The sequence below is a fragment of the Emys orbicularis genome, chromosome 2, assembly GCF_028017835.1.
Source record: "Emys orbicularis isolate rEmyOrb1 chromosome 2, rEmyOrb1.hap1, whole genome shotgun sequence".
Lineage (NCBI taxonomy): Eukaryota > Metazoa > Chordata > Testudines > Emydidae > Emys > Emys orbicularis.
Window position 1 is genome coordinate 252231416 of NC_088684.1, and position 24938 is coordinate 252256353.

General features: G+C 41.1%; 1 protein-coding gene across 3 annotated transcripts in view; it reads right to left on the bottom strand.

The window, feature by feature from the left end:
• VPS50 (VPS50 subunit of EARP/GARPII complex) overlaps nt 1-24938 on the bottom strand; it is a 178557-nt gene that overhangs the window by 123036 nt on the left and 30583 nt on the right. For all 3 annotated transcript variants that reach the window (XM_065398182.1, XM_065398181.1, XM_065398180.1), the window contains exons 6-11: nt 22712-22782; nt 22136-22253; nt 22011-22046; nt 18604-18686; nt 7164-7206; nt 4718-4816 (exon numbers count right to left, since the gene is read on the bottom strand). In XM_065398182.1, coding sequence (XP_065254254.1) covers nt 4718-4816; nt 7164-7206; nt 18604-18686; nt 22011-22046; nt 22136-22253; nt 22712-22782 — 450 coding nt within the window. The remainder of the gene's footprint in view (nt 1-4717; nt 4817-7163; nt 7207-18603; nt 18687-22010; nt 22047-22135; nt 22254-22711; nt 22783-24938) is intronic.

The window sequence follows — 24938 nt, forward strand, 5'->3', positions numbered from 1 at the left end:
CTCTGTGATCCAGGATAAGGACCGCGGCATAAGATCTCTAACTGCCCTCCCCCGCCACAAAGTCACAGATCAAGTTTTAACGGCCCTTGCCGCCCCTCCTTCTTTGGACTTTTGGTGAGGGGGGTGTGGGACTTGGTGGCGGGGGAGGGCGGTTAGAGATAGACAGCAGCAGGGCTCTGTCCTCCTGCCTCCGGTCTTGCAGAACATCCACTAGGCGCCGGAGCGTCTCCGTTTGCTCCCTCATTAGTCCAAGCAGGGTTTGAGTAGCCTGCTGGTCCTCCTGGCGCCACCTCTCCTCCCATTCCATGACTGCTCTGTGCATTTGTGACAAGTTCTCCCTCCACTGTGTCGTCTGGGCTGCCTGCTCTCGTGAGCAGTCCATAAGTTCATAAAACATGTCTTCACGCGTCTTCCTCTTCCTTCTCCTAATCTGCGCTAGCCTCTGGGAGTGTGATGCCAGGCTGGGTTGGGAGACAGTCGCAGATGTGTCTGTGGGAATGGGAAAAAGGGAGTGAATTCCTGAGACAGATAAATGAAGTTGCTAACAAAGAACATAGTCTTTCTCTGTGAACAACACCATGCACTGGACCTTTCACATGCGCACTCAGGACAAGGTCGAATTTTCGGCCCTCGCCTTCAGTGCCTGGGGTCCTGCAGTTGCGATCAGAGAAGCGTGGCAGGACACCTCTACTTCTGTTGCAGGAAAACATGGTAAGCCGTAGACTTGTGGCAGCTTAAAAATGTAATAGTAGCACTGGGCTCCTTTCGCACTGAATGCAAGGCCACTCTCTGCTGGCAGCAATCAGGGAAGCATGAGCTCTGCCCCTGTCCCACCACCTCGCGGCTGTCCCCGGGAAAGCTCCCTGTATGCTGCCCCTCTGCCGCCTCCACCGCGTGGCTGCAAAGCAGTCCCAATACTAACATTCCCCTCCCTAATTTAAAGCAGGGCGTCATGTGTGATATTACTCTGATGAGGATCTCGGAGACCGAGAGGGGAAGGATGCTTCGGGAGACCATGCAGAGGCCAGGGCCGTATGCCGCCATGCTGTGCCGTGCCATGATCCCGGACTACCTAATGGACTCATGGCGTGGGAACGTGTGTTACCACGGTGGACCGAACAAGATCGCCCTGCCGCGGAACCTGATGCGCATGCTTGAGCGGTACCTCCAGGAGAGCTATGCCGAGCTATCCCAGGAGGACTCTCTGTCCATTCCCGGGCACATTGACCGTCTTTTCCTTTAAGTGCAGCATAAGGGACTACAGAGTGGAGCGTCCTGTGGTGGCCTAATCATGAATATCCGGACATTATTTGATTTTTTATACATAGTTAGGACTAAATAGTTGACTAAGCCAACTAAATCATGAACACCAAATTGCTAATATAGTTAATATTCCTGTTTTGTTATAAATAAAAGTTTCTATGTTTAAATGAGTGAATGAAAAGCCCATTCTTAACAATATAAATATTCCAGTTATGTTAAAATTAAATGTTTAGATGTTTAAAGCACTCACTGCTTGATCCTTCCCCTGATTCGGTGTCCGGGGTAACGGCTGTGGACGGTTGGTAGGGGATCTCGGTAAGGGTGATGAAGAGCTCCTGGCTGTCGGGGAAATCAGCGGTGCAAGCGCTGTCGACTGCCTCGTCCTCCTCATCTCCTTCCTCATCTTCCCCGTCCGCTAACATTTCCGACGAGGAACCGGCCGTGGACAATATCCCATCCTCGGAGTCCACGGTCACTGGTGGGGTAGTGGTGGCGGCCGCACCTAGGATGGAATGCAGTGCCTCGTAGAAACGTGATGTGTGGGGCTGGGATCCGGAGCGTCCGTTTGCCTCTTTGGTTTTTTGGTAGCCTTGTCTCAGCTCCTTGATTTTCACGCGGCACTGCGTTGCATCCCGGCTGTATCCTCTCTCTGCCATGGCTTTAGAGATCTTCTCGTAGATCTTTGCATTCCTTCTTTTGGAGCGCAGCTCTGAAAGCACGGACTCATCGCCCCACACAGCGATGAGATCCAAGACTTCCCGATCAGTCCATGCTGGGGCCCTCTTTCTATTAGATTGCACGGCCATCTCTGCTGGAGAGCTCTGCATCGTTGCCAGTGCTGCTGAGCTCTCCACGCTGTCCAAACAGAAAATGAGATTCAAACTGCCCAGACAGGAAAAGGAATTCAAATTTTCCCGGGGCTTTTCCTGTGTGGCTGGTCAGAGCATCCGAGCTCGAAGTGCTGTCCAGAGCGTCAACAGAGTGGTGCACTGTGGGATAGCTCCCGGAGCTATTACCGTCGATTTCCATCCACACCTAGCCTAATTCGATATTGCCATTTCGAATTTAGCGCTACTCCTCTCGTTTTCGAGGAGTACAGAAGTCGAATTTAAAAGAGCTCTATGTCGAACTAAATAGCTTCGTGGTGTGGACGGGTGCAGGGTTAATTCGATGTAACGGCGCTAAATTCGATATAAACTCCTAGTGTAGACCAGGCCCTACATTCTTTGTTCCTAGATATATAACCTAACATTTGACTCTGTTAAAACATGTTTTGTTCAAATGAGCTCACATTACCATGCAGTCTCGGTGGGTCTTATACTTTCCATCAGTCCCTATCATTATTTACCACTTCAATTTGTGTCATCTACAGTTTTTACCAGCAATTTTATATTTTCTTCCAGATCATTACTAAAGATAGTGAATAGCACTGGAGTGAGTACAGATCCCTGTGGGATCCCACTAGGGGAAATAAAACCAATTTGATTACTATTTCCCATTTACAATTATTTTTTTAAGATTTATCAGCTAACCTATTTGTAATCTATTTTCCATGCAATCATGCTGAGTGGCATTAAATATGTTAACAACTTTAATATTTTACTAATTTCATCCCCTATCAGATTTTCCATGATTTTGCCTGGGATCTAGATCAGGCTAACTGCCCTATAGTTTCCTGGGTCTTCCTACTACCCTTTTTAAATATTGGTAAAACATTAGTTTTTCCAGTCCTCTGGAACTTCGAAGATTTTTTTTTTTTTTTTTTTTTTTTAAAACACAGATACACACACACACACAAAACATTAATGGTTCATAGAGCTCCTTAGCCATTCTTTTAATATTCTTGACTGAAAGTTATCTGGTCCTGCAGAGTTAAAAGTGTTTAACTTTAATAGTTGCCTTTTATCTTCCTCCCCAGTTACTGATGGAAGAGAGTAAGATATGAACGCCATTCTGCTTCTTTCCAAATACAGAACAGAAAAGCAAATAATCGGATCATTTTCACTAAACCTAGCTTGAATTAGATAATCTACATAGAATGAAAAATGAAAACCTTAAAAAGGTTTGGTACTAAAGTTATCCAAAATAAACAGCAATTAAAATAGGGAGATTTCATTTTGTGCTCTGCATATACTGAAGTGTTTTTCAGGACAAGTCTAGAATGGACATCTTTAAAATAAAAATATAGCCAATACTGCAGTCAAAGTTATGTCAGTTAAGAAAAAAAAGTTCCTGATTTATAATATATGTAAGTCCTAAAATACTATTCGCTGTTTCGTTCTGTTGATCAGAAAACTCTCACAAGTTAGCCACATTCATTAAAACATGTTTAATTATTTATGTATGTTTGATTAATTTGCTTATTGACATTTCCCAACATAGCATACATTACACTTTGGAACCACAGATGGGTTATATTTACTTTTGAAGCCTCACATTTAAGAAATGAGTTAATTCTTCCAAATACATTAAAAAAATGTATAGACCACCACTGGCACGGGAAAGCTAAATTCATCTTTTTCTTGACACAACTGCATATGTTAGAGTATTTTAATACTTTTGAAAAATGCTTTAAGTTAATAAATGAAATAAGACCAAAACCAAAGCACCAAAAAAAAAAAAAAAAAATGTACATACACTTGAAAAATTATGTTGCTGCCATAACAACAAAACACTGAAATAAGCTAATCCTCACGGATGAAGGCACTGTTTAAAAAATTAGCATTCTAAGGTCAACCAGGTCTCACACATAGCCCATTTCTTCCTGGTCATGAATTTATCTGGCAAAGTCCTTCCTCATCCTCAACAGAACACAGAAACCCTGAGTTAGTGTCCAAACTATCCCTTCCCTGGAGGGCTGTTTTATTGATAACCTAGAGACACCAACACCACAATACAAACCTCAACCTAACTTTCCTCCTCAAGCTTGTCTATTACAGACGAGTCTCATCTTACGCGCATTTAACATGCTCGAATTCAGCTTTGCGCGGTCGGCAAAAACAAAAACAAAAAAACAGAGAAAAATAACAATTTAAATACTGTACCTGTAGTGCGGGCGATTTCGCCTGCCATTACACTCAATGTAATTTTAACTATACGCGATTTTCGCTTTACGCGCTGACAGCGGAACATAACCCCAGCGTAAGATGAGACTCGCCTGTACTGCAATCCTATCCAAGGTCTTAGATCGGCAAGACAGTTACATAAATGGGGTTTAAACTCAGCTGCAACCTCTAGTATGGAATGGCTACACCAGCTCCATATTGACCACAGGCGACATTTTGCATTACCATGCAACCTATCACAACAAATATGAGCATTGCTAAAGTCTTTATAAACACATATGCAACAAGATAGAGGGCTGTCAATAAATACGTTTCCAAGGTAGTCCTTTCCAACTTTATATTGTGGTAGCATTATTCTTCATATTTTATTAAGAAAATAAAGTACTAACCTGTGTCTTTCCAAGTAGTCTGTAAGCCTGCTGCACCTTGGTATAATGATTGATATCAAAGTTCTTGCATATTTTGGAGAGGGCTACATCTAATTGTTCCTAATGTAATTAAAGAAGTAAATGTTAAACATTCAATAAAAGGAATTCAAGGAGTTATTTTATTACAATATGATGTTCTAATCCATATTTATTACAGGGGCTGGTAGCATCATCTATTAAGGTAGCCCGACATTTCCCATTGTAAGTCCAGGTTTTCAATTCTTTTAACTCGGATAAACTTTAATAAATTAGACACAAATCTTTCAGGCCAAATGACTGCCTCAGGCTGAATTATTTGGCAGTATTTCAGCCAAAATGGCTTAGCCATGTCTAAGATTGAGGCTAGTGAAAAATATGTTGTGTTGCTCATGTTAAAAAGATTCTGGAGACTTCTTTGAAAAGCTCTATTGTCCAATACTGTGGAGCAGGGACTTGTAATTTGGCAGGGGCAGGAAGAGGTCTTCATGTCAGGTCTGTGCGTTTTGCCATACCCATGAAAATCCACCCAAATTTGGCCAAGTTATAAGCCTTAAAAATAAACAAACAAATACATAAATCACAATTTGCACATGCTCCATAGAGACTTGTTACAGCTTTGCAGCTGAAAACTCCAAAGATTCAATCCACACTGAGCATGCTCCAGCCTGGGACCAAGCAGGACTTCCTCTGCAATTGCAGCCAGGAACCAGAACTTAAAGCATGTCTCTCCTGTGCTCTCAGTACTCCCCACTGCTGATGCCCAGAGAGCCTTCTGAAGGAAGCTGCCTGATTCAAATGTGCAAGGAACAAAAGCTGGATGCCAGGTTCAGATGGGAGTAAACTGGGACAAAAGGCCTAGGAATATACAACTTGGAATGGAGATTTTCAGGCTGGTGAAGGGGGAAGGAAACTGGGACTGAGAGTTGGGACGGAGGAATACTGAGACAGGGAACAGAAGGGGAGAGTGGAATGGACTAGGCAAACAGATTGGGACAATAACAGAGCATGGGGGATATGATTCATAGATTTTTTTTTATTGTTGTTTTGTTTTGTTTTTTTAAAGACCAGAAGGGACTACTATTCAATCATCTAGTCTGACCTCAAAGCAGAAAGAACCAGAGCAAATACAAAATATTGTGTTTTTCACCTTCCTCCCAGCATTGTGGAAGCACTGGTGGGGTAAAGACAACTAGGATTTGGAATTCTAATATTAAGAGATATAGAAATGTGCAGTTTGTTGCAACTTGTGGCCACTGTCCAATGTGGATAAAGGCTAAAATGGCCAGCTCCCACAGATAAATGAGACCTGAAATTTCACTGGTAGACCCTGCACCGGTAAGGAGGAAGAGAACCCTGAACTCTTTGCAGACAAAGGTCCCTCTTGGTACTCGTCTCTATCCACCTGAGTCCTGGGTGTAGGGGGGTAGGCGAAGAGGTCCACCCCAAGTTACTGGTGATTTGGTTAGAGCTTAGTAACCCCACACCAGACTCAGTTAAATGCCTGGTATGAGAGATGGGTGAGCACATACCATCCCTACCCACTGTTAAGCTAATAAAGTTGCAGTCTACCAGTTAAAATCCATTCCAGTCTCTGTCTTTCATTCACCTGTGTATCCTGAACAATCAAGAGCTTAACTGTTAATCATGAACTACCTGTGAATCACTGCTGCTTCAGCAGAATTTAATACAAGGCAGGATTTACTTTACAAAGCAGTGAGGGAGGATGTAGAGATGAATGCAGCCCTTTCAGCAAATTAATTCAAAATTTGTTCAGTCGGATTAACACAAGATGAAAAGTTAGTTGCTAATAAAAATCTTGTCCGGTAGGAATCCGTGAAAGAGAAGTGGGAATGTGAAATCTGAGTGAAAACAACAACAAAATATGCCTAGCCTGTGTGAAAAGGGAAAAATAAAAGCAACACCAATCCAACAAGTTTTTTAATCATTCCCACACAGAATGAGACCATGGAGAAGAAACCTATCACTAGAAGAAAATAAAAGGAAAGTTGTGTAGAGGTTTTAATTAGATAGAAGTGAAAAATAAAAGGGACCATGAGGAAAAACTTTTTAAAAATACACTACATCTACTTCTCATCTACACACTAACCTGACTTTCCACAAAGTATATAGAATGCTGTATCCCAGATAAACTTAATTCCTTTCTGACTGCTTTAAAATTAAATGCTGGCATAAACTTTAATTCAATATAGGGCCCACAAGTATAGCTATCATACCACTGTGAGTTTAACTCTGTGCACACAATTCCATATGAATTACAGTGTCTAAAGCATTACAGAGAGACAACATTTTAAAGTAATTCTTATGTACAATAACTGCTAACGACAAAATATTTGAATTAGGAAGTCACAACAAACATTGAAATGTAAAAATATTCACATATTATAAAAATCCAAACACTAATTCTTACCTCTATTTGTTCCAAAGTGTCTTGCAGTTTTGAATTCAATTCACTAGCAAGAAAATAAAATCCTGGTATTACATTGTGTTTAAAACCAAACTAATAACTCACAGTAATGTTTCACAGCAAGATCGCTGTTCTAAAGTGTATGTCTGTGTAACATCATGCCACTATTATAATCCATGCTATCTTTCTAAAACCATTCATCTACCATTAAATACAGTGCAAAGTTTAGTGCAGTTACACTAGTAACACCATAGTTATGATGGAAGAGACACTCCATTGGCTTATCCAGTCGGCATCAGTTAGTATTTGCACTTGCAATGAAAAAAATAGTGCTATTATTGTAGCACATTTATATTGCAATAGTATCCAGAGACTTCTATCAGGAATCAGGACTCCACTGTGCCAGATACAGAGGGCACACATACCACCACCTCTGCTTTCAGGAGCTTATGAGCTAACAGTGCTGAATCCTGCAATCTGATCTGCAAAAGGGAACCCCTGCACCTACACAGAGTCCCAATGAAATTAATGGGCATAGAAATTCCCAAACACAGATCAAATTGCAGTAGGGTGACCAGATATCACCTGTGAAAAAACGGGACGGGGGTGGGGGGGTAATAGGCGCCTATATAAGAAAAAGTCCCAAAAAACAGGACTGTCCCTATAAAAACGGGACATCTGGTCACCCTAAATTGCAGGATCAGGGCCTGAAGATGCTGATATATAAAGGTTAGTGGGAAGACAGATGCATTTGGACATGCACACTTTCAAAATGCATAGAACTTTTATTGTAGGTTGAGAAAGTATAAGTCAACTATTCCCTACACCTGACATTTATAACATGCAAATTGCTAATTATTTAAAAGCACTAACAATATTTAACAAAATTCATCTTTGGCAGAGACTAAGCATGAAAAACGTAAAGCTAACAGAGTAAAAATTATTTCTGATTTAAAAATACTACAGAGGTAAAATAGTTCCAACAGAAAACAAGATAACAGTTATGTTGAAAGACTCAATTAAGGATAGGGTATCTTAGAAAGTGACATATGCAGAGGAATATCTTTTTACAAGAAAAAAAATTGTTCTCCACATGAACAATGCTGTTCTCTAACTTGAGGAGATTTGTACAGCAATAAGAAGTGTTCCATTTGAATACGGTATGCCCTGGAAACAGTTTTAGTTGAGCTGGTGAGCAATCTCCTCCTGACTATGGACAATGAACAAACATCCATTCTCATCTCAAGAGTGGCCAATGTATAATAGCTATATTTCAGCCAGGTTGGTGAAAGCTTGCTTAATGGGGTTTCCCCTAGAGGCACCTGTCAGAATAGAGAAGAGTCATAAATTTAATTTTTTTAGGCAAGTCACCTCCAATGCAATATTCCATCAAGAAAGCTCAGCAAGCTGCAATCAGCATAGCCAATAGAACAGAGGGAGAGACAGATGGACATCTTAGCAGCATCAAGTACTCTGACTGTCTCGTCAGTACAAGAGAAAGGGGGTAGAAAATCTTTCAGCATTTCATAACGTATCTGCATAAGACCAAAGTACTAAGGTTGCATGGTCCTTGTAAACTGGTATTGTTACTTTTATCCAGAACTCAGAAACCTCTGAGGGCAAAATCCTCAAATACTGATCCTACAACTTCTAGAGAAATGTGATCAGAAGTGTAAATGCTCTGAACCTATCAAGTGATAATTCCCCAGGGCACTTTCAGCAGCCAGATGCAGAAAGCAGTTGTAAATGATATTCAATAAATGATCTAGCATAGTACAGTAAAATGTACAGAAAGCCAAGAGGGAGTAAAAAAACCTCAAAAGACCTCTTAAGAATCTGTCAAGTTTCCTTCTCTATGATATGCGTGGGAGAAGCCTCAATAGGGAGGAGAGATTAACAAGAACAGTTCTCCATCCATCCAGGTGAATCTTCCTTGGGTACAGATATACACCTCTACCCCGATATAACACGACCCGATATAACACGAATTCGGATATAACGCAGTAAAGCAGTGCTCCGGGGGGGGGGGGGGGAAGGGCAGGGCTGCGCACTCCGGTGGATCAAAGCAAGTTCAATATAACGCGGTTTCACCTATAACACGGTAAGATTTTTTGGCTCCCAAGGACAGTGTTATATCGAGGTAGAGGTGTACATAGCTATTTCTTGTCCACAGGAAGCAAGTAATATTGTGAAACATGGACTGAGAGGGTAAATCAGAAAAAATGGCTGCACAGGTGTTTTGTTTCTGCTCTTCCGAATAAAGACATGCAGAATAAGCCTGTTTGTTTTCTTTCAAAATTTAAGGAGGTTTCATGCTTAACTGATCTGACCAAACTAAGCCTTTAACAGCCTTTTTAATTTCAGAACAGCCGGTCTTTTGGACTTAAGGCACTGGCCAGCAATAAGAAAACATATTTACTGTTTAGCACTTCTCCTGTACAATAGCTATGCATGGTTCTTGGCAATACAGATGAAGTACCTTCTCCAAAGAGCTCACAACCTAGGTTAAGACAAAAAACAAGGGATAGAGAAAGATGAGGGAAAGCACAATAAAATAATGTGGTTACTTGAGAGACTGAAGTCTTAAGGGTATCAATTATTTTTCATTATATTTTATTTTAAAATGTTTAAGAGGATGTAGTTTATAAACTTCATTCAAGTACTGGATTTTGGAAAGAGACTTAGAAAAGGCAGAAGGCATCGGGGTTAGTATCAGGAAAGGGATTTAGCGATTGAGAACGGCGTGAAGATAGCATGGGAAAAGGACACAAGGGAGGCAACCAGCTGAACAAACAGGGCACAAAGAGGGATAAAAGGAAAGCATGCAAGCATGTTGCTGTGGCCTGCTTGGGTCACCTGGAGTGCAGCAACACATTCCTCACTACCTGAATCCAGGGATGTAGACAGGCTGGGGTTTACAACTTCAGAGACCACATCAAAACGACAGCTAAAAAGCATGGCGTTCTAACCAGAAAAGGAAAGTTTGGACTGGACTGTCTTACCACAGGAGGAGCATTTACTGAACTTTCTTATACATCAAGTCTCTCTTTTTTGTTAATTCCAATTTCTAATCCGTTACCAATCCTCCCTCTAAACAAACAAACAAATAAACACACACACACACACACACAAAGAGGGAAGGCTTAGTAGCCTTGTACGCTGCTATTCTACTCCGTTTGTCCAGGTGTGACATAAGTGACAACACTTCAAATAAGAGAATGATTTGTTCATTCTGGGAGGGTGGGGGACATTTACATACTTAGGGTGATAATCTCATCTCACTCTGGCATCTTTATGCCAAATAAAAGGGACAGAGCAAGTAAAGAGGCACTCCTAAACCCGCATACTACTGAGGAAGGATTCCCCCAGTGCAGACAATGGAGAGACAATAAAGATGCCATCCAAGAACCCCCTTGCAAGCCAGAGGGCCATGTTAGGGAAACTGCCTTAATTTAGACAGGCAGCCCTAAAGCTGTATAATTTCCTTTGGGGGCCTCTCCAGATCCAAAGAAGCCCCGCACGAGGTGGGCACAAAGTGGCTTAAAGCTCTTAGAGGCATAGAATAGCACTTATCAATAGCATATAAAGAAATTTCACATGTTGGAAGAAATTTGGCTTAAAAAAAGCAAAGCTATTAACATTCAAAAAAAGGACTCCGATTCATATGCAGTCTGTGAACACATGGAGCAATCACAACAAGGTAAGTAACTGTGTTAATATCAGTTATTTACACATTAACAGAACATCACACAGTAGGAGGATTCTGAGTTCATGACAGCTTTCAGATTAAATTAATGCACTGTTAAGATTTATCTGACAAATTTGGGTTTTTGTTGCTTTTGTTTTTAAATTAGATGAAAAACATTGTTTTCCAACATTAAGATTTGAAACGCACCGTTTCCAAGAGGTCTCAAGAGAGTTGAGCCACCAGAAAACCTGCACACACCTCTGCTGCGCGCGAGCACACACACACGCCCTTCCTTAAACATGTACAGTTATTACAGGAAATTTTATCATAGGTGCCCTGTTGTCAGCAACCCCATTCCACCCATCTTTGAAAATTTTGCTTTTGATATTAAAGGCTGCTCTTTTGAAACAAAGCTCCAATAGGACAGAACTATAGTTGCTACATCTCTACCTCGATATAACGCTATCCTCGGGAGCCAAAAAATCTTACCGCGTTATAGGTGGAACCACGTTATATCGAACTTGCTTTGGTTCACCGGAGTGCGCAGCCCCGCCCCCCCAGAGCGCTGCTTTACCGCATTATATCCAAATTCGTGTTATAGCGGGTCACATTATATCGAGGTACAGGTGTATGTCTCAATTGTATTTCCTGACTTTCATGCACTTCACTTCTTAACAGTGCTCATATGTATGTACAGATATGGTTAAGATCTCTTAACTGACTGAGGAGAAAACCAGGGGAAATGAATTTTCAATAGGGATCTAGTTTCTTATTTCCATACATTATATAAAAAATGAGTCCAAGTGACAAGAAGAAAAACTTTATTTACATTTATGATGTGTCAGCAAAAAGGAAGTAGCTCTGTATCAGTTTAAGTAGTAAGGGCATCTGACACCTAATTTTTTCTCTCTTTTTTGCAGCAACATCACAAATGGAAAACAAAATTTATATATTATATAAAAAACATGAAACCACAATACTGAAAACTCCATTGAAAAAATCATTTTGTTTTCCCTGAAGAAAGCAAACCATTATCAACCTGACATTAGATTTATGAATTACAACATTCATTTATTAAAAAATATTGTATGCATATTTTACAATGTCATTTCTAACTCAACCATTTATTATTATTATTATTTATTTTGCCAGAAATGCATGAGACAACTTTGGGGAAAATTAGCTGAAATGTTTACCTTGGTAGAAATATAGGGTGGAGCAGGATAGTTAAGGCAGGGGTTGTTTAAATTTTTCACAACTGAAAGTTAAACTGCCAGCTTGGCCATAGACTACAACTAATTTGCTTAAAAACAACAGACTACAGTCTTTCATATTATTAATACAGTGGGTGGCCAGCAGAAAGTACTGATCTGAAATTCAAGTAGGACTATGACATGAGAAGGGGGGGGTCTCAACCCCTCAGAGGCAATACTTTTAATATAAAAGTGAGAGGCTGCACTGTTGATTTCAGTGGGCTGTATTCAGCAGCACTGGCCGAAAATATTTCAACAAATTTTTTTCTGTCCAAAAACGTCATTTTTGTCTAAACCAAAGTGTTGAACGGAAATGTATCAGTTACCATGAAAATTTAGTCTGGAAGGTTCTCTCGGGTCCAGGATGGAATTTCTCATCAAAATGAATGTGAGAAAGAAACCCACCCCAGAATAGCTAATAGCCTTGCGGTTAGGGCACTCACTGGGGATGTGGGAGAATCATGTTCAAATCCCTGCACTGAATCAGGAAGAGCAGGGACTGAAACATGGTATCCCACCTCCCAGGCTTTTTGGAAATGAAGTTTAAAAGGTCTCATTTTCATTCCGCATCAGAACAAAAACAAGTCTTTAAATCTCCACATTTTTCACACAATGAAATTATTTTCTGGCCAGCCCTAGTATTCATTCCATGGCCCTTCTTTTACCACTACTGTTTTAAGATGCAACAGAAGCTTGAGCCTTGATCCTGAAAACAGGCATCTATGAACTTTATTCACTGGAATAAAATAATTAATGTATGTAAATGTTGGCAGGATCAGGACCCAGATTATTTTGTTGTTGTTGTTTTACATTCAACAGATACATCACTACCTCGATATAATGTGACCCGATATAACACGAATTTGGATATAACACGGTAAAGCAGTACTCCGGGGGGGGGGGGGGGGCGGGGCTGCGCACTCCGGTGGATCAAAGCAAGTTCAACACAACACGGTTTCACCTATAACGTGGTAAGATTTTTTGGCTCCCAAGGACAGTGTTATATCGAGGTAGAGGTGTACATCTTTTCATTGCTATAGCTCTTAGAATAGAACAAGAAGTTTTATATATATGGGATTAAACTAAACCAAATTAAAAATAATACAAGCTGGAGTTTTGTTGTTGTGGGGGTTTTTTGGGTTTTTTAAGTTTTCCATCCTGAAGTTAAAAAAACAACAACAACGAATTCCACACATACAAACATGGCAGATTTAGAGTAAGGGAGAGTTACAATTAAAAGTTTTGCTACAACATTAGAAAACACACATCTAACAACCTCCGGGTTTCTCTTTCTACTTCTTTCCTCCATCTCTTTCCACATATACCAGTAGAATTACATCTGAATATTGTTTAATCCATTTTTCTTATAGCTTTATCAAAAAATCTGAGATTAATAGAACGTTTGCTCCATTTGGTAGCTATTATTAATAAGCAAGTACTGTAACGTTTCTTTTGGTACACTGTACATGACAGATCAAGAAAATAAGAGTTATTGCAAAAGGTGCTTTGATCAAGAATTTGTAGAAACATAGCATACATTTAAAACTCAATGTACTTTCTAAACCAAACGTTAGAAATAATTTTATAATTCTGCTAGTCAGAAAAAAGGTTTAAACTACTGTAAATGGTGGATTCTCTGTAACTTGAAGTCTTTAAAACATTATTTGAGTATTTCAGTAACTCAGCCAGAGGTTATGAGTCTATTACAGGAGTGAGTGGGTGAGATTCTGTGGCCTGCAATGTACAGGAGGTCAGGCTAGATGATCATGATGGCCCCTTCTGACCTTAAAGTCTATGACACTGGATGAATTTTATAAGAAGCTATTAACCATAATTTAGAAACATTGCCTGAATAAAATGAATGTCATGAATTAATTACTCAAAACATGTTATAAGGGTTTTTTAAATCAACAGCCATATAAATAATAAATAATAAGGGGTTCTTCAATCAACAGCCATATAAATCTTAATGAGTGTGTGATAGGGTGGACTAGGCCCAAAGGCCCCCTGCTGGAGGCCGCAGGGTTCTGCCACACCCATCCCAGCAAAGGAGCGGTCCTCCAAGCAGCCTAGAGTGATTGCGAGGAAGCAGAGGGGCTGCTGGAATGGTCAATCAGGGGCCAGGAGGGCCATCTAAAAGGAGCTGCAGAACAGAGCAGCAGTTAGTTGCTGCTTGGAGCTGGAGAAGAAAGGCAGGGACTGGGGGAGCAAAAGGCTCCTGGCTGGCTGGCTTATAGGACTGAACCAAAGACAGTTTGCTAGCTGGGACTGGGGGAGCAATGAAGGAGCTCCTGGCTGGCTGCTGGGACTGAGTAAGGACTGAGCCCAGCCAGAGGGCTGCAGGAAGACAGTGTCTCCAGGGAGGAAGCCCTGGGGATATGGCCCCATACCAGGGGTGGGACTTCTTAAAGACTGAGCCCAGGGAGGGCTAGAGAGACACTACCAGAGGGGTACTGAGATAAGTCCTGGTGGACGGTATACCCTGGAAGGGGTCTGTTCTAATTCACATGCAGACAGTGTGTAAGACTTGGCCGAAGGGCTGAGTCACTGGGAAAAAAAACAAACACACACCTGACAACCAATGAAAGGGGTCACCAAAACTGAAAGAACACGGACACACCCAACCAGAAGGGGGCACTTGTGAGAGGTGGGTGCTGACCCCATTACAGAGTGTATTTTAAGAGATGCATCCACTATGATATAACAGAGGTAACATTTGGGCCTAATTGCAATAGCTGAAGCAGTTTTAATGTGTGACATTAAAGTTTCACAAGAGCTTTTTAAGAGAGTGTATTCCTGTAGATTTTTTCCGTAGTAATATAGTACTAAGGGTTGTTTGAAATCCTACACTTGAGAAGTCTTATATGGTATAGACTTTCTATTGTTTAGAAACATTCAACTGTACAATCAAAGTGCTGCTTTAGTTCTGTGTTCATTATTTTCTTCATGTGGGAATACTTAAATTCATTTTTATTTAAAAAACTGCTGCTCAACTTCCTCACAATTCATACAAGCTTCATGTCTAGGTCTTCAATGCACAGAGATTAAACCAATAGCGAGATTTTAAACAATGGGAAATACAAGAAATCCCTGGGAGAAAGAGGAGAGTCGGGGCAGGGCCAGTTGCTCTCCTCAGCATTGTTCCCCTTCCCAACCGCCACACAAGCAATACATCCCAGTCCAAAATAATGGTGATCCAATCTGTATGATCTTGCAGGGCATGGACCAACCTATTCTGAACCCTGGAGGATTCATTTCACAGGGAAGCTGAAGAACACCTCTTTCAAGATTAGACTTCCATAGAACTAGGAAGATCCAAAAGTTTAAGGAGCAGGGTCGAATACCCCCACCACTTCAATGGGAGCCACCTCTGATCCCCACAGACATCCAACAAGAAAATTCTGGGGAAACCCCCTAAGTGGGAAGGCACAAAGTGTCTCATGTGGGGGCTTTTCCTGAACATGAGTTAATCATTGTTCGGATTACTAAGGCTTCACAATAAAACACAGAAGTACTGGGCTGCTAATCACATGGATTGTGACATGGAGAACCACATGGGGATCTTGGAGTTTTTTTAAAATGTGAGCCCTGAGAGAACCGTAAGCTATACCTATTGGTGTGGCACTCTGTCCCCCTCTAGTGGTGACTAGGCCAACTAGAGATTGATGAGCCTGCTACGGCCTTAGCTAAGAGGCCTGGATCTTTTAACTCAGGCAGCACATGTTCATGCATTAAGATTCAGAGATCCCAAATTCAATCCCCGCTGCTGACAACCCACCCAGGGTGTTACATAACTTCATGAGGATCCCAAGCAATAGAAGAGTCCCATTAGTTCACTTAGCTCAACTGCTTGACAATAAGGGGGGCTGCAATATAATGTGCATATATTCCCAGATTTTTGGAGCTTGAGGGGTGCGCTAAACATTGAGATTTGTGGTTGGGATCAGTGGCTGGAATGTTTGACTCCTCCTTGCTTTAGGGAAGGTTAGTGGGCAAAGATGCCCAGAGCCCTCCATAGGCACTTGTTAACATTTAGTATAATTTTATGTGTGATGCAAAAGGCACACTGTACTGACAATAGAGACAATGAAGTATTTTAAAAACCAAAGATTCAAATGTTTGTGTGTATACATACACATACACACACACACACATACATACACATACATACATATATATACACACACACACACACACACACACACGTAAAATTTATTTAAAAACACAGAAGTAAATATGTTCTAAAAATAGAAGGAAGATTATTCAATCTGTGCAGGCCAAAATTCAAAAGCATAGTTTTACCAGATACGAACTGTACATTAATCTTTTCCACAATTAAACCTTTGTTACCAAGCTAATCCAACACAAAAATTCTCTCTCTAAAGAAACTTTATCCTTAGAACATATAAGGAGACCCTTTTAAGAGTGATAACAGCATAATCTTCTCAGCATGGTATTAGATTTATAATGATATGACTTCTGCAGTTGAACTTTGTCACCCATTATCTATAAAGTGACAGTTAATATCAATTTAAATTACAGCACTTTTGCTTTACATACTGAAGATAAAGTTTGCAGCTATGACAAAAGCTTCTAGAAAATAAAAAAGAAAGGGAAAAGTGATTCAGTGCTAAATGGTTCCTCACCAGCAACTTTCAAATCATTTATATGCCAAGTGAATTTTAAACAAGAAAATACCGTCTAATTAACCTTAATCTCACAATATTAACAAAGGAAGCATGTCAAATAAACAAATATTTTAACAGTTTAATAAATCAAACTGTCTTTGTAAATATTTATAAGAAATCTCCCAATTTTTCCCCCACTTAAAGAAAGATTAAGTGGTTTGCAAAACAAATCAGATTACTGTTTGTTTTCTATATTATTTTCCACACTCCCTTTTGAAACAAGAAAAGATAGACAGTTTGGTGAATAACAATCATCACTACCATGCAGGACACTGGGTAAAGGGAGAAAGTAGGCCTCAACTAATGGAAGATCAATATCAGGCAAAGTATTACATGGTTGAGGTGCTACATTTTTTGCAGGATGGGTATCATCATGGGAATATCAACTTTCCCAATGAAAGTGTGACACTGTGCTCATTCTGTGGTAAAGATTGGTCCATGTTGCCCCCACCTCCACCATGAATGAGAAGGTAGAAATGAAGTTCTCTGACTCTTGAGTACAAGCTAAGGAAGATGAGCACTACAAATCCAAGTGGAGGCACAAATGATCATGGATAAGGAACTTAGACTATTGTACATGGAATTTCTAATGGCTGCTTTCTGAAGTACTTCAACTGATTTAGGCAAGAGCTTATGAAATTTTCTCTTTGGCTGGTCTACACTGGGGGGGGGGAATCGATCTAAGATACGCAACTTCAGCTACGCGAATAGCGTAGCTGAAGTCGAAGTATCTTGGATCGAATTACCTGGGGTCCACACGGCGCGGGATCGATGGCCGCGGCTCCCCCGTCGACTGCGCTACCGCCGCTCACTCTGGTGGAGTTCCGGAGTCGACGGTGAGCGCGTTCGGGGATCGATATATCGCGTCTTAATGAGACGCGATATATCGATCCCCAATAAATCGATCGCTACCCGCCGATACGGTGGGTAGTCTGGATGTACCCTTTAAATATACATTTTATAAAATCTAGACAGACCTGTCCAGTAGTTTCTAAACCCTGAAGCTGCACACACACATAGCAATGAATTACCAAATTAAAATATGTAATGCTACATACTTTGGCTTCTTTGCACATTCAGGACCAGAAGCTACTGCCATTCTAAATGCATAACTCCAACTGAAGTCAAGAATTACTCATAATTACTTCAATACTGCAATAATCCCCATATATGGCGGGAGGGAAAGTGGGGAGGAAAGAAGCCAGAGCATTAATTTTAATAAATCCTGGCCTGATTGAAGTCCATGGTAAAACTCCCTCCGATATCAATGGTGCCAGAATTTCACTCATAGTTTCTAATTTAAAAAAAAAAAAAATTAACCACTTTCTCAGAAACACTGAAGCACAAAAAACTTTAGTCATTCAGTGTCCTACGTTCCCCAAAAGAACATGAGCTCTTCTCCCTCCCTGGTGTTCACCCCCTTGATGTATTTAGAGAGCGTAATCATATTCCCACATCAGCCTTCATTTTGCTAGGCTAAACTAGCCCAGCTCTTTTAGTCTCTTCTTGTAAAACAGGTCTTCCATTCCCCGGATTATCCTTGTAGCCCTTCTCCATACCTGTTCTAATTTGAATTCATCTTTTTTGAACATGGATGACCAAAACTGCACTTAGTATTCCAGATGAGGTCTTGACAGTGCCTTGTACAATGGCATTAATACGTCCCTATTACTACTGGAAATTCTCGCCTGCTATATCCTAGGATCACCTTTGCTTTTTCATGGCCACATCATTTTGGGGACATTTTATATTCCCCAAAACACTGCATACAAGCTAAAAGCTGGAACCTCCTTAGGAACAAAGTGTAACTTTACCTTATACAACTGTAGTGTTTGAAAGTACTGGCTGCTTTCTGGCATTCCAAGCACAATTGAATAGCTCCTGGATAGTCCTCCTCCTTAGGAAAAAAATGCAATAGATAGCTAATGTAACTTTTGAAGCAAATATTGCAACATACGTTTTTAGACTAAAATTAAATGGAACTGTATGGGAAAAAACAATGCTAAAGAGATCTGTGGTAAGCATGCTTCCTGTGAGGAGAGGAATGTTTTCTTAATATATTACATCAGAGTCTGCTTTTTCCCCAACTAATGATTACGCCCATTATATATCACGAGCTTCACAGAACTTAAATGTAAAGCCATTGATTACAAATGAAAAATGCAAAAGGACAACTTATAAACCATTTGTTATCAGCTACTATAATAGAAACATCATTTCAGAATACCGATTCGTAGCTACATTCTTCTGCAGGCTCAAATTTAGCTACAAAAAATGTACGTTCAACTATTCATAACCACTATAACAGAAGGACAGGACACTTAAGATCAGTATCCCAATCGTCTTTTAAAAACTGCTATACTCAGATGAAGTAAGCTATTCAGTGCCATAGAGTAAAAATATATATAAGCACTACTTTGACTTGAACCCTTAAAACACTATGGAATAAATTCAGAGATGAGTCTAGAAGAAGTCTAAATTTATGCAATCTATTACTCTTTCCAGGGCTTGATTAGCTTAGACCAATTTACAGTGCTCTATATGTCACCTCTAAATTTGGCCCACTAAGCCTGATGGAACTCTAAAGTCATGCAATTCACATGCAAAATTGCCAGAATAGAAGGATGTAGCAACAAAAGCAAGTAAAAGTAGGTCCCAAACAACAAAAGTAAAAGTAAATACTCCTCACATCTATTAAACAATTTAGACTCCATTACTCCCACTTACTTGAGACAGATACTTAAATGCTGTAAATTCATTGACTTAAATGGACCATTGACCAGGTGTGAATCTGGCCCACTTGTGTTTAAGTTACGCCATTTTACTCATGAATTTGGACTTATGGGTCAGATTCAGAACTCGCCATGTAGGCACAATTCCAAAGCTTATAACGTATCTGAATATAGTTCTATATTTTCATGTTTCCTACACAGAGCCCTCAGATTTTTTTTAAACCCACAAAATTCAGAAGCTGCAAACTTTTTTCAAAATATAAACATGCAAATTCAGTAGACTGACACCCACTTTACTTATTTGTTTTTGCAAAAGTTATACATTAAACACCATACATGAAAACATGCATCAGGAGGTGCAAAACAAGAAAAACCACAAAATATACAGTTCAAAGACAATGGTACGATGAAAAGGGGACAATCCCAGGGGGAAAGAACAGAACTGTCAAAAGCAATTGAACATTCCAACTCAGAAATAAAATAATTCTGCCAAGTCATATGTGCACGTTAGATCATACCATACGTCAGACAAATCTAAGTTATATAATCAGTTTTTGCAATGCCACAAGGCAACAATCGCCAAGTTTGGGAGCAATATAGCATAAGTCTTTCACAAGGCTGACCTCTTTTAGTAATGCTTATGAAATATCTTCTGCTCAAAACACTCTCCTTGAGCACCAGAGATGGTAACCTGATTCCATCACAGTTAGACTTGCTGAGCAGCTATCGTATTTTGATGAATGAATTCCTTAGTGTCTGTACTAACATTTACTGACATTTGTTGGGGACAGAAATTCCTTTCTTGGAATAAGAGGATTTAAAAAGTGCTCAGTGACTTTTCAGCAGGCCCATGCAGGAGTTTCAGATGGCTGATGCTTTACATTCCACACCTACTGTGACGGTTTACTGAATGAAAATAAGGGGTTAATTCAAGCAGGAGCCAATGCAGGTACATGGAAAAGTGGACAATGACTTCAGATACCCCAGTTTACCAACTTAAAGGTAAATTATCATTAGCTCTGAAGTTTGACCTCCACCCATATTGAGTTAAACAGCTTGTAAAAACTGGAGGGAGAATCCAGGTGGGAAAAATTGAAACAAAGAACTTTGGGGTGGATAAAACAAATGGACCCTGAAGGAGAAGGGAGCGAAGGCAAAGACTGATGGCAAACTAAACCCCAGTCCCCAGAGGTTGGTGCGTCTGCTTTGTTCCCACTGTTGAGATTAAATGATATTTTGATTTAGGAAGGCTGTGTGGGGTCACTGTATTCACCACCAGTCACATCTCCAAAAGCAAAGACTTGCAGATGCCAAATCCATCCAGACGTGCTGAGCAATCACGGTTGTTACACAGAGTGCTCTACTCTGGGGACCCACCGTGAGAGTCAGAGAACTGTAGAATTCCACTCTGAGACAGAACAGGAGTACTTGTGGCACCTTAGAGACTAACAAATTTATTTGAGTACAAGCTTTCGCGATCTACAGCCCCCTTCATCAGGTGAAGATGCAGGGCCTGTCACCTCACAGGGTGCACTCAGAAAAACCTGACAGGACAAAGGTGCAGTTGGCCCTGCACTGCAGCATTTGCCTCTCTGCAACTGTCTCCTATTGCAATCCTCTTACCCACTCCATTCTACCAACGACACCCTCTTTTCATTTTCCACTCATCTGTACACTCCTCCATGCTCTTAATGGAAGGCCCTCCCCACCTCTGTTCACCAAGCCAGAACCTCTCCTCATTCAAATCCCTCCTGAAAGCCCAATTTCTCCATGTTGCCTACAAGTAGCAAGGTAAACTATATAAAAAAATTAATAGAATTCTCAAAACGTGCATACATCCTGGAACCTTGAAACCCCTTGAGCTTCCTCACTCTGCTGTCTGCCCCCACCCACTGGGGGGGGGGAGGGGAAGAGGAGAGAGTAAAAACACAGCTGAATGTCACATAGTCAATCTATTCCTATCCACTGTGTGCTGACAGATGCTTCTGTAGCAGAGCCTGTACAGTACATAATCTTGGGCAGTTACATGCTGATGTGAGTATTTTCCTTCACCTGTACTAGCAATATCTGCCAACATGCAACCAGATAAACCTCACCCTCTTTTTGTCCTCCCAGTAAAAGCACATCCTGCTTTAAAACACTGGTATCAGAAAGGACAGACACATAAATAAGAAAGACCTAACAGAACCCTTATTGTACTAATTAGAGCCTCAACCCTCAGATCCACATGTCTACAAGGCTCTGCTCATGCACATCCAGTGGCAGAACTGGAGCCTTGAACAGAATCGCAGGCATCTTTCAGTAGATTAGCAGTTGGTGCCATACACACAGTATTTCTGACATTAAAAAGCAAAATTTCTGGTAAATCATTTTATTTTCTTTTGTTAAAAGGGTCCTCTGTGTTAGGAAATAAGAGTGAAAGAAATAAAAAGGATGGAAACAAATGTATACCCATCTACAGTAACCATAAAATAGTTTGAAGTACTTACCTCCAACATTTCACTTAAACGTACATCAGTTCTTTGCTAAAAATCGACAGGAAAAAAAAAAAGCCATAAGAAAACTACATAATTAAGAAAAATATATTTTACCATTAAAAAAAATCTGCACATACCAGTGTTTTTATTGTTCTCAGAGACTTTAGCAGGCCAATCAGCAACTGTCGTTTTCTTTGATTTGCAAGAAGTCCCAAACTAGCTTGAGTAAAGCCTTCCTTTGCAATATTCAGGTGTCTGCAGAAGTTAACAATACACAGAATAGTCTTAGCTAATATGCAAAATAAAGAATTTTATATCAAATAGTCTAACAGGTAGGTCTCAATGCACATTAGAAACTCTGAATGACCAGCAATTGAAATTCAGCAATTACAGTGACACTAGAGGGAAATTAGAAAGGTGCATTTATCCTTTATCTGGAGTTTGTTTTTAGGTCAATGGTCCATTCCAATAGGAGGCAGAACTTTCAGTTCACACTTTGGACTTAAGTACAGGAATTTACTAGTAATTTTGTGTTAGTACCGACATCAAAAATAGGAAATATTTCTAATAAAAGTAATCATTAGTTCATATTAAAGTAAATGAAGGGGTTTCTTTTTGGGAGGGGGAAGGGAGAGTAATTGTGTTTTTAAACCATTTTATTCCCTTTCAATCTCTGAACAGCAGACAAGTGTGTCACTAAGTATGTACCATACCTTCTTCCATTTGTGCAAATGACTGCAGCTAACTGAAGACCAGTTTGTAAAGATGTAACTCGTTCAAGTTCCTACAGAGAAGCAATATTTCAATTTACTCTTCCAAGAATTATGCATTGTTGTGTAAAACAAATCAGATGCTCTCACCAATCTCAAAGTAGTTTACATAAACCTATAATCTAGTCCCACATTTCTCAAGCTACAATATATTTCAATCGCCTAATCAGTAAAGGCCAAAGCACTGATGGCATAATGTGATGTTAGAGTTTCCATAAAGGGAAATAAGACAATTTAGAGGTTCTGCAGAAACACTTTTACAGTCACCCACACAAAAAAAAAACAAGTATCTTCAAAAGAGAATTATTTGGAATCCATTTTTTCTGAAATTGAAAACTCAACATAAAATAGTTTTGCTATATTTATATATTGCAACATTTTCACAAGAATAATATTATTGCCATTAATGAAGTTCAGCCTAATGGAATGATCAAAGCTTCAAGCACAAGCACAAAGTTTAATTTGCATTAATAAACCAGATATTGGCAAAGCAGGCAAATATGTTATACACAAAATTTTGTTTCACAATATTTAGGTATTCACTAGCAATTCAGTACATATCACTTTGCAATGACCCTTAACTGTGACGCATTGAATTTAGGCTGTGACCACTTCAGGGCAAGGAACACAGCTTTAAGTTTTTTTGTGAAATTCCTACTATATTTTGGGGCTCTTAAAAATAATCACCAGGGATTTTAAACAGCTATTACTTTATCTTTATTTGGCAATACATCGTAGAAAGGTTTGCACACCCCCTATGTAAAAGAAAAACTGAACATTTAAAAAAATGTCTATTGCACTTGTGACAGGGTGTGCATATCCTTCACTAGACAAGAAAGGATTAACTCCACATTATGGGCAGAGGAAGTCCACCCCCACCAGACCATGCTGGGCATGCTCCAACTGCTTTTCCAGTATAAAAGGGAGCAGACTAGCTCAGTCTAGGCCGGGGTGGGCCATCTTTTTGGCCCGAGGGCCACATCTGGGTGGGGAAATTGTACGCAGGGCCATGAATGTAGGGCTGGGGCAGGGGGTTGTGGTGCGGGAGGGGGTGCGGTGTTCAGGAGGGGACTCAGGGCAGGGGGTTGGGGAGTGCGGGAGGGAGCTCAGGGCAGGGGGTTGGGTGCAGCAGGGGGCTCAAGGTAGCAGGTTAGGGGACTCAGGGCAGGGGGTTGGGGTGCGGGGTGCAAGAGGGGTTCGGGGCATGGGCTCCGGCCCGGCGCCGTTTACCTCGAATGACTCCAGGGTGGCAGCAGCAAGCAGCGGGGCTAAGGCAGGCTCCCTTTCTGCCCTGGCCCCGCGCCGCTCTGGGAGGGGCCAGCATGTCCGGCAGTGGCTCCACCACGTGCTGCCCTCGCCTGCGGGTACCACCCCCGAAGCTCCCATTCCCGGCCAATAGGAGCTGCGGGGGGCAGTGCCTGCAGGCGAGGGCAGCGCCTGCAGGCGAGGGCAGCACACGGAGCCCTCTACCCCTCCTCCCTGAGGGGCCGCAAGGACATGGTGCTAGCCGCGTCTGGGAGCAGTGCGGGGTCAGGGCAGGCAGGGAGCCTGCCTTAGCCCCACCGCGCCACAGGGCTGGCAATCCCACAGGCCGGATTGAAAACCCTGATGCAGTGGAGCAGGGAGGGCCCAGGTCCCCCTACCTCAGCCATCATCCCCCGCCCCATCCCAGGTGGCAGCCCCTGACTCTGGCCATTAGGCCGCGGATCCCTGAACCCAAGGGCAGCCATACTGACTGCAGCCATTGAGCCACACAGTCTTAAGTCCAAGAACAGTCTGGTAGACTATAACCACGGTGATACCACACCCATGATTTACCCCAAAGGGAGACAGGGTGTGCACACACCATGACAGCACTGTATTTCAAAATGTGACAGGTGCTTTCCAAACACAGAGAAGGGCGTGGCCTCTACTTTAAAATTCTACAATACATTTGCAAAGCATCTGTAAACTGTGGCGATTCATTGGTAAGGCATAAAGTGAGTGGGTGTCGAGATTCTAGCCTGTCAATACACTAACTCAAAGACTGCTGCCACAGAGACTGGGTTATTCTTACACTGGGGAACAAAAGGTTGGTTGTCCTCTCCCTCAGCTTCAGCAAAACCTCATCCAGTGCAACTCTTCAGAACTGTGGACATTTCATACTACTGTGATGGGGGCCTCATTAGAA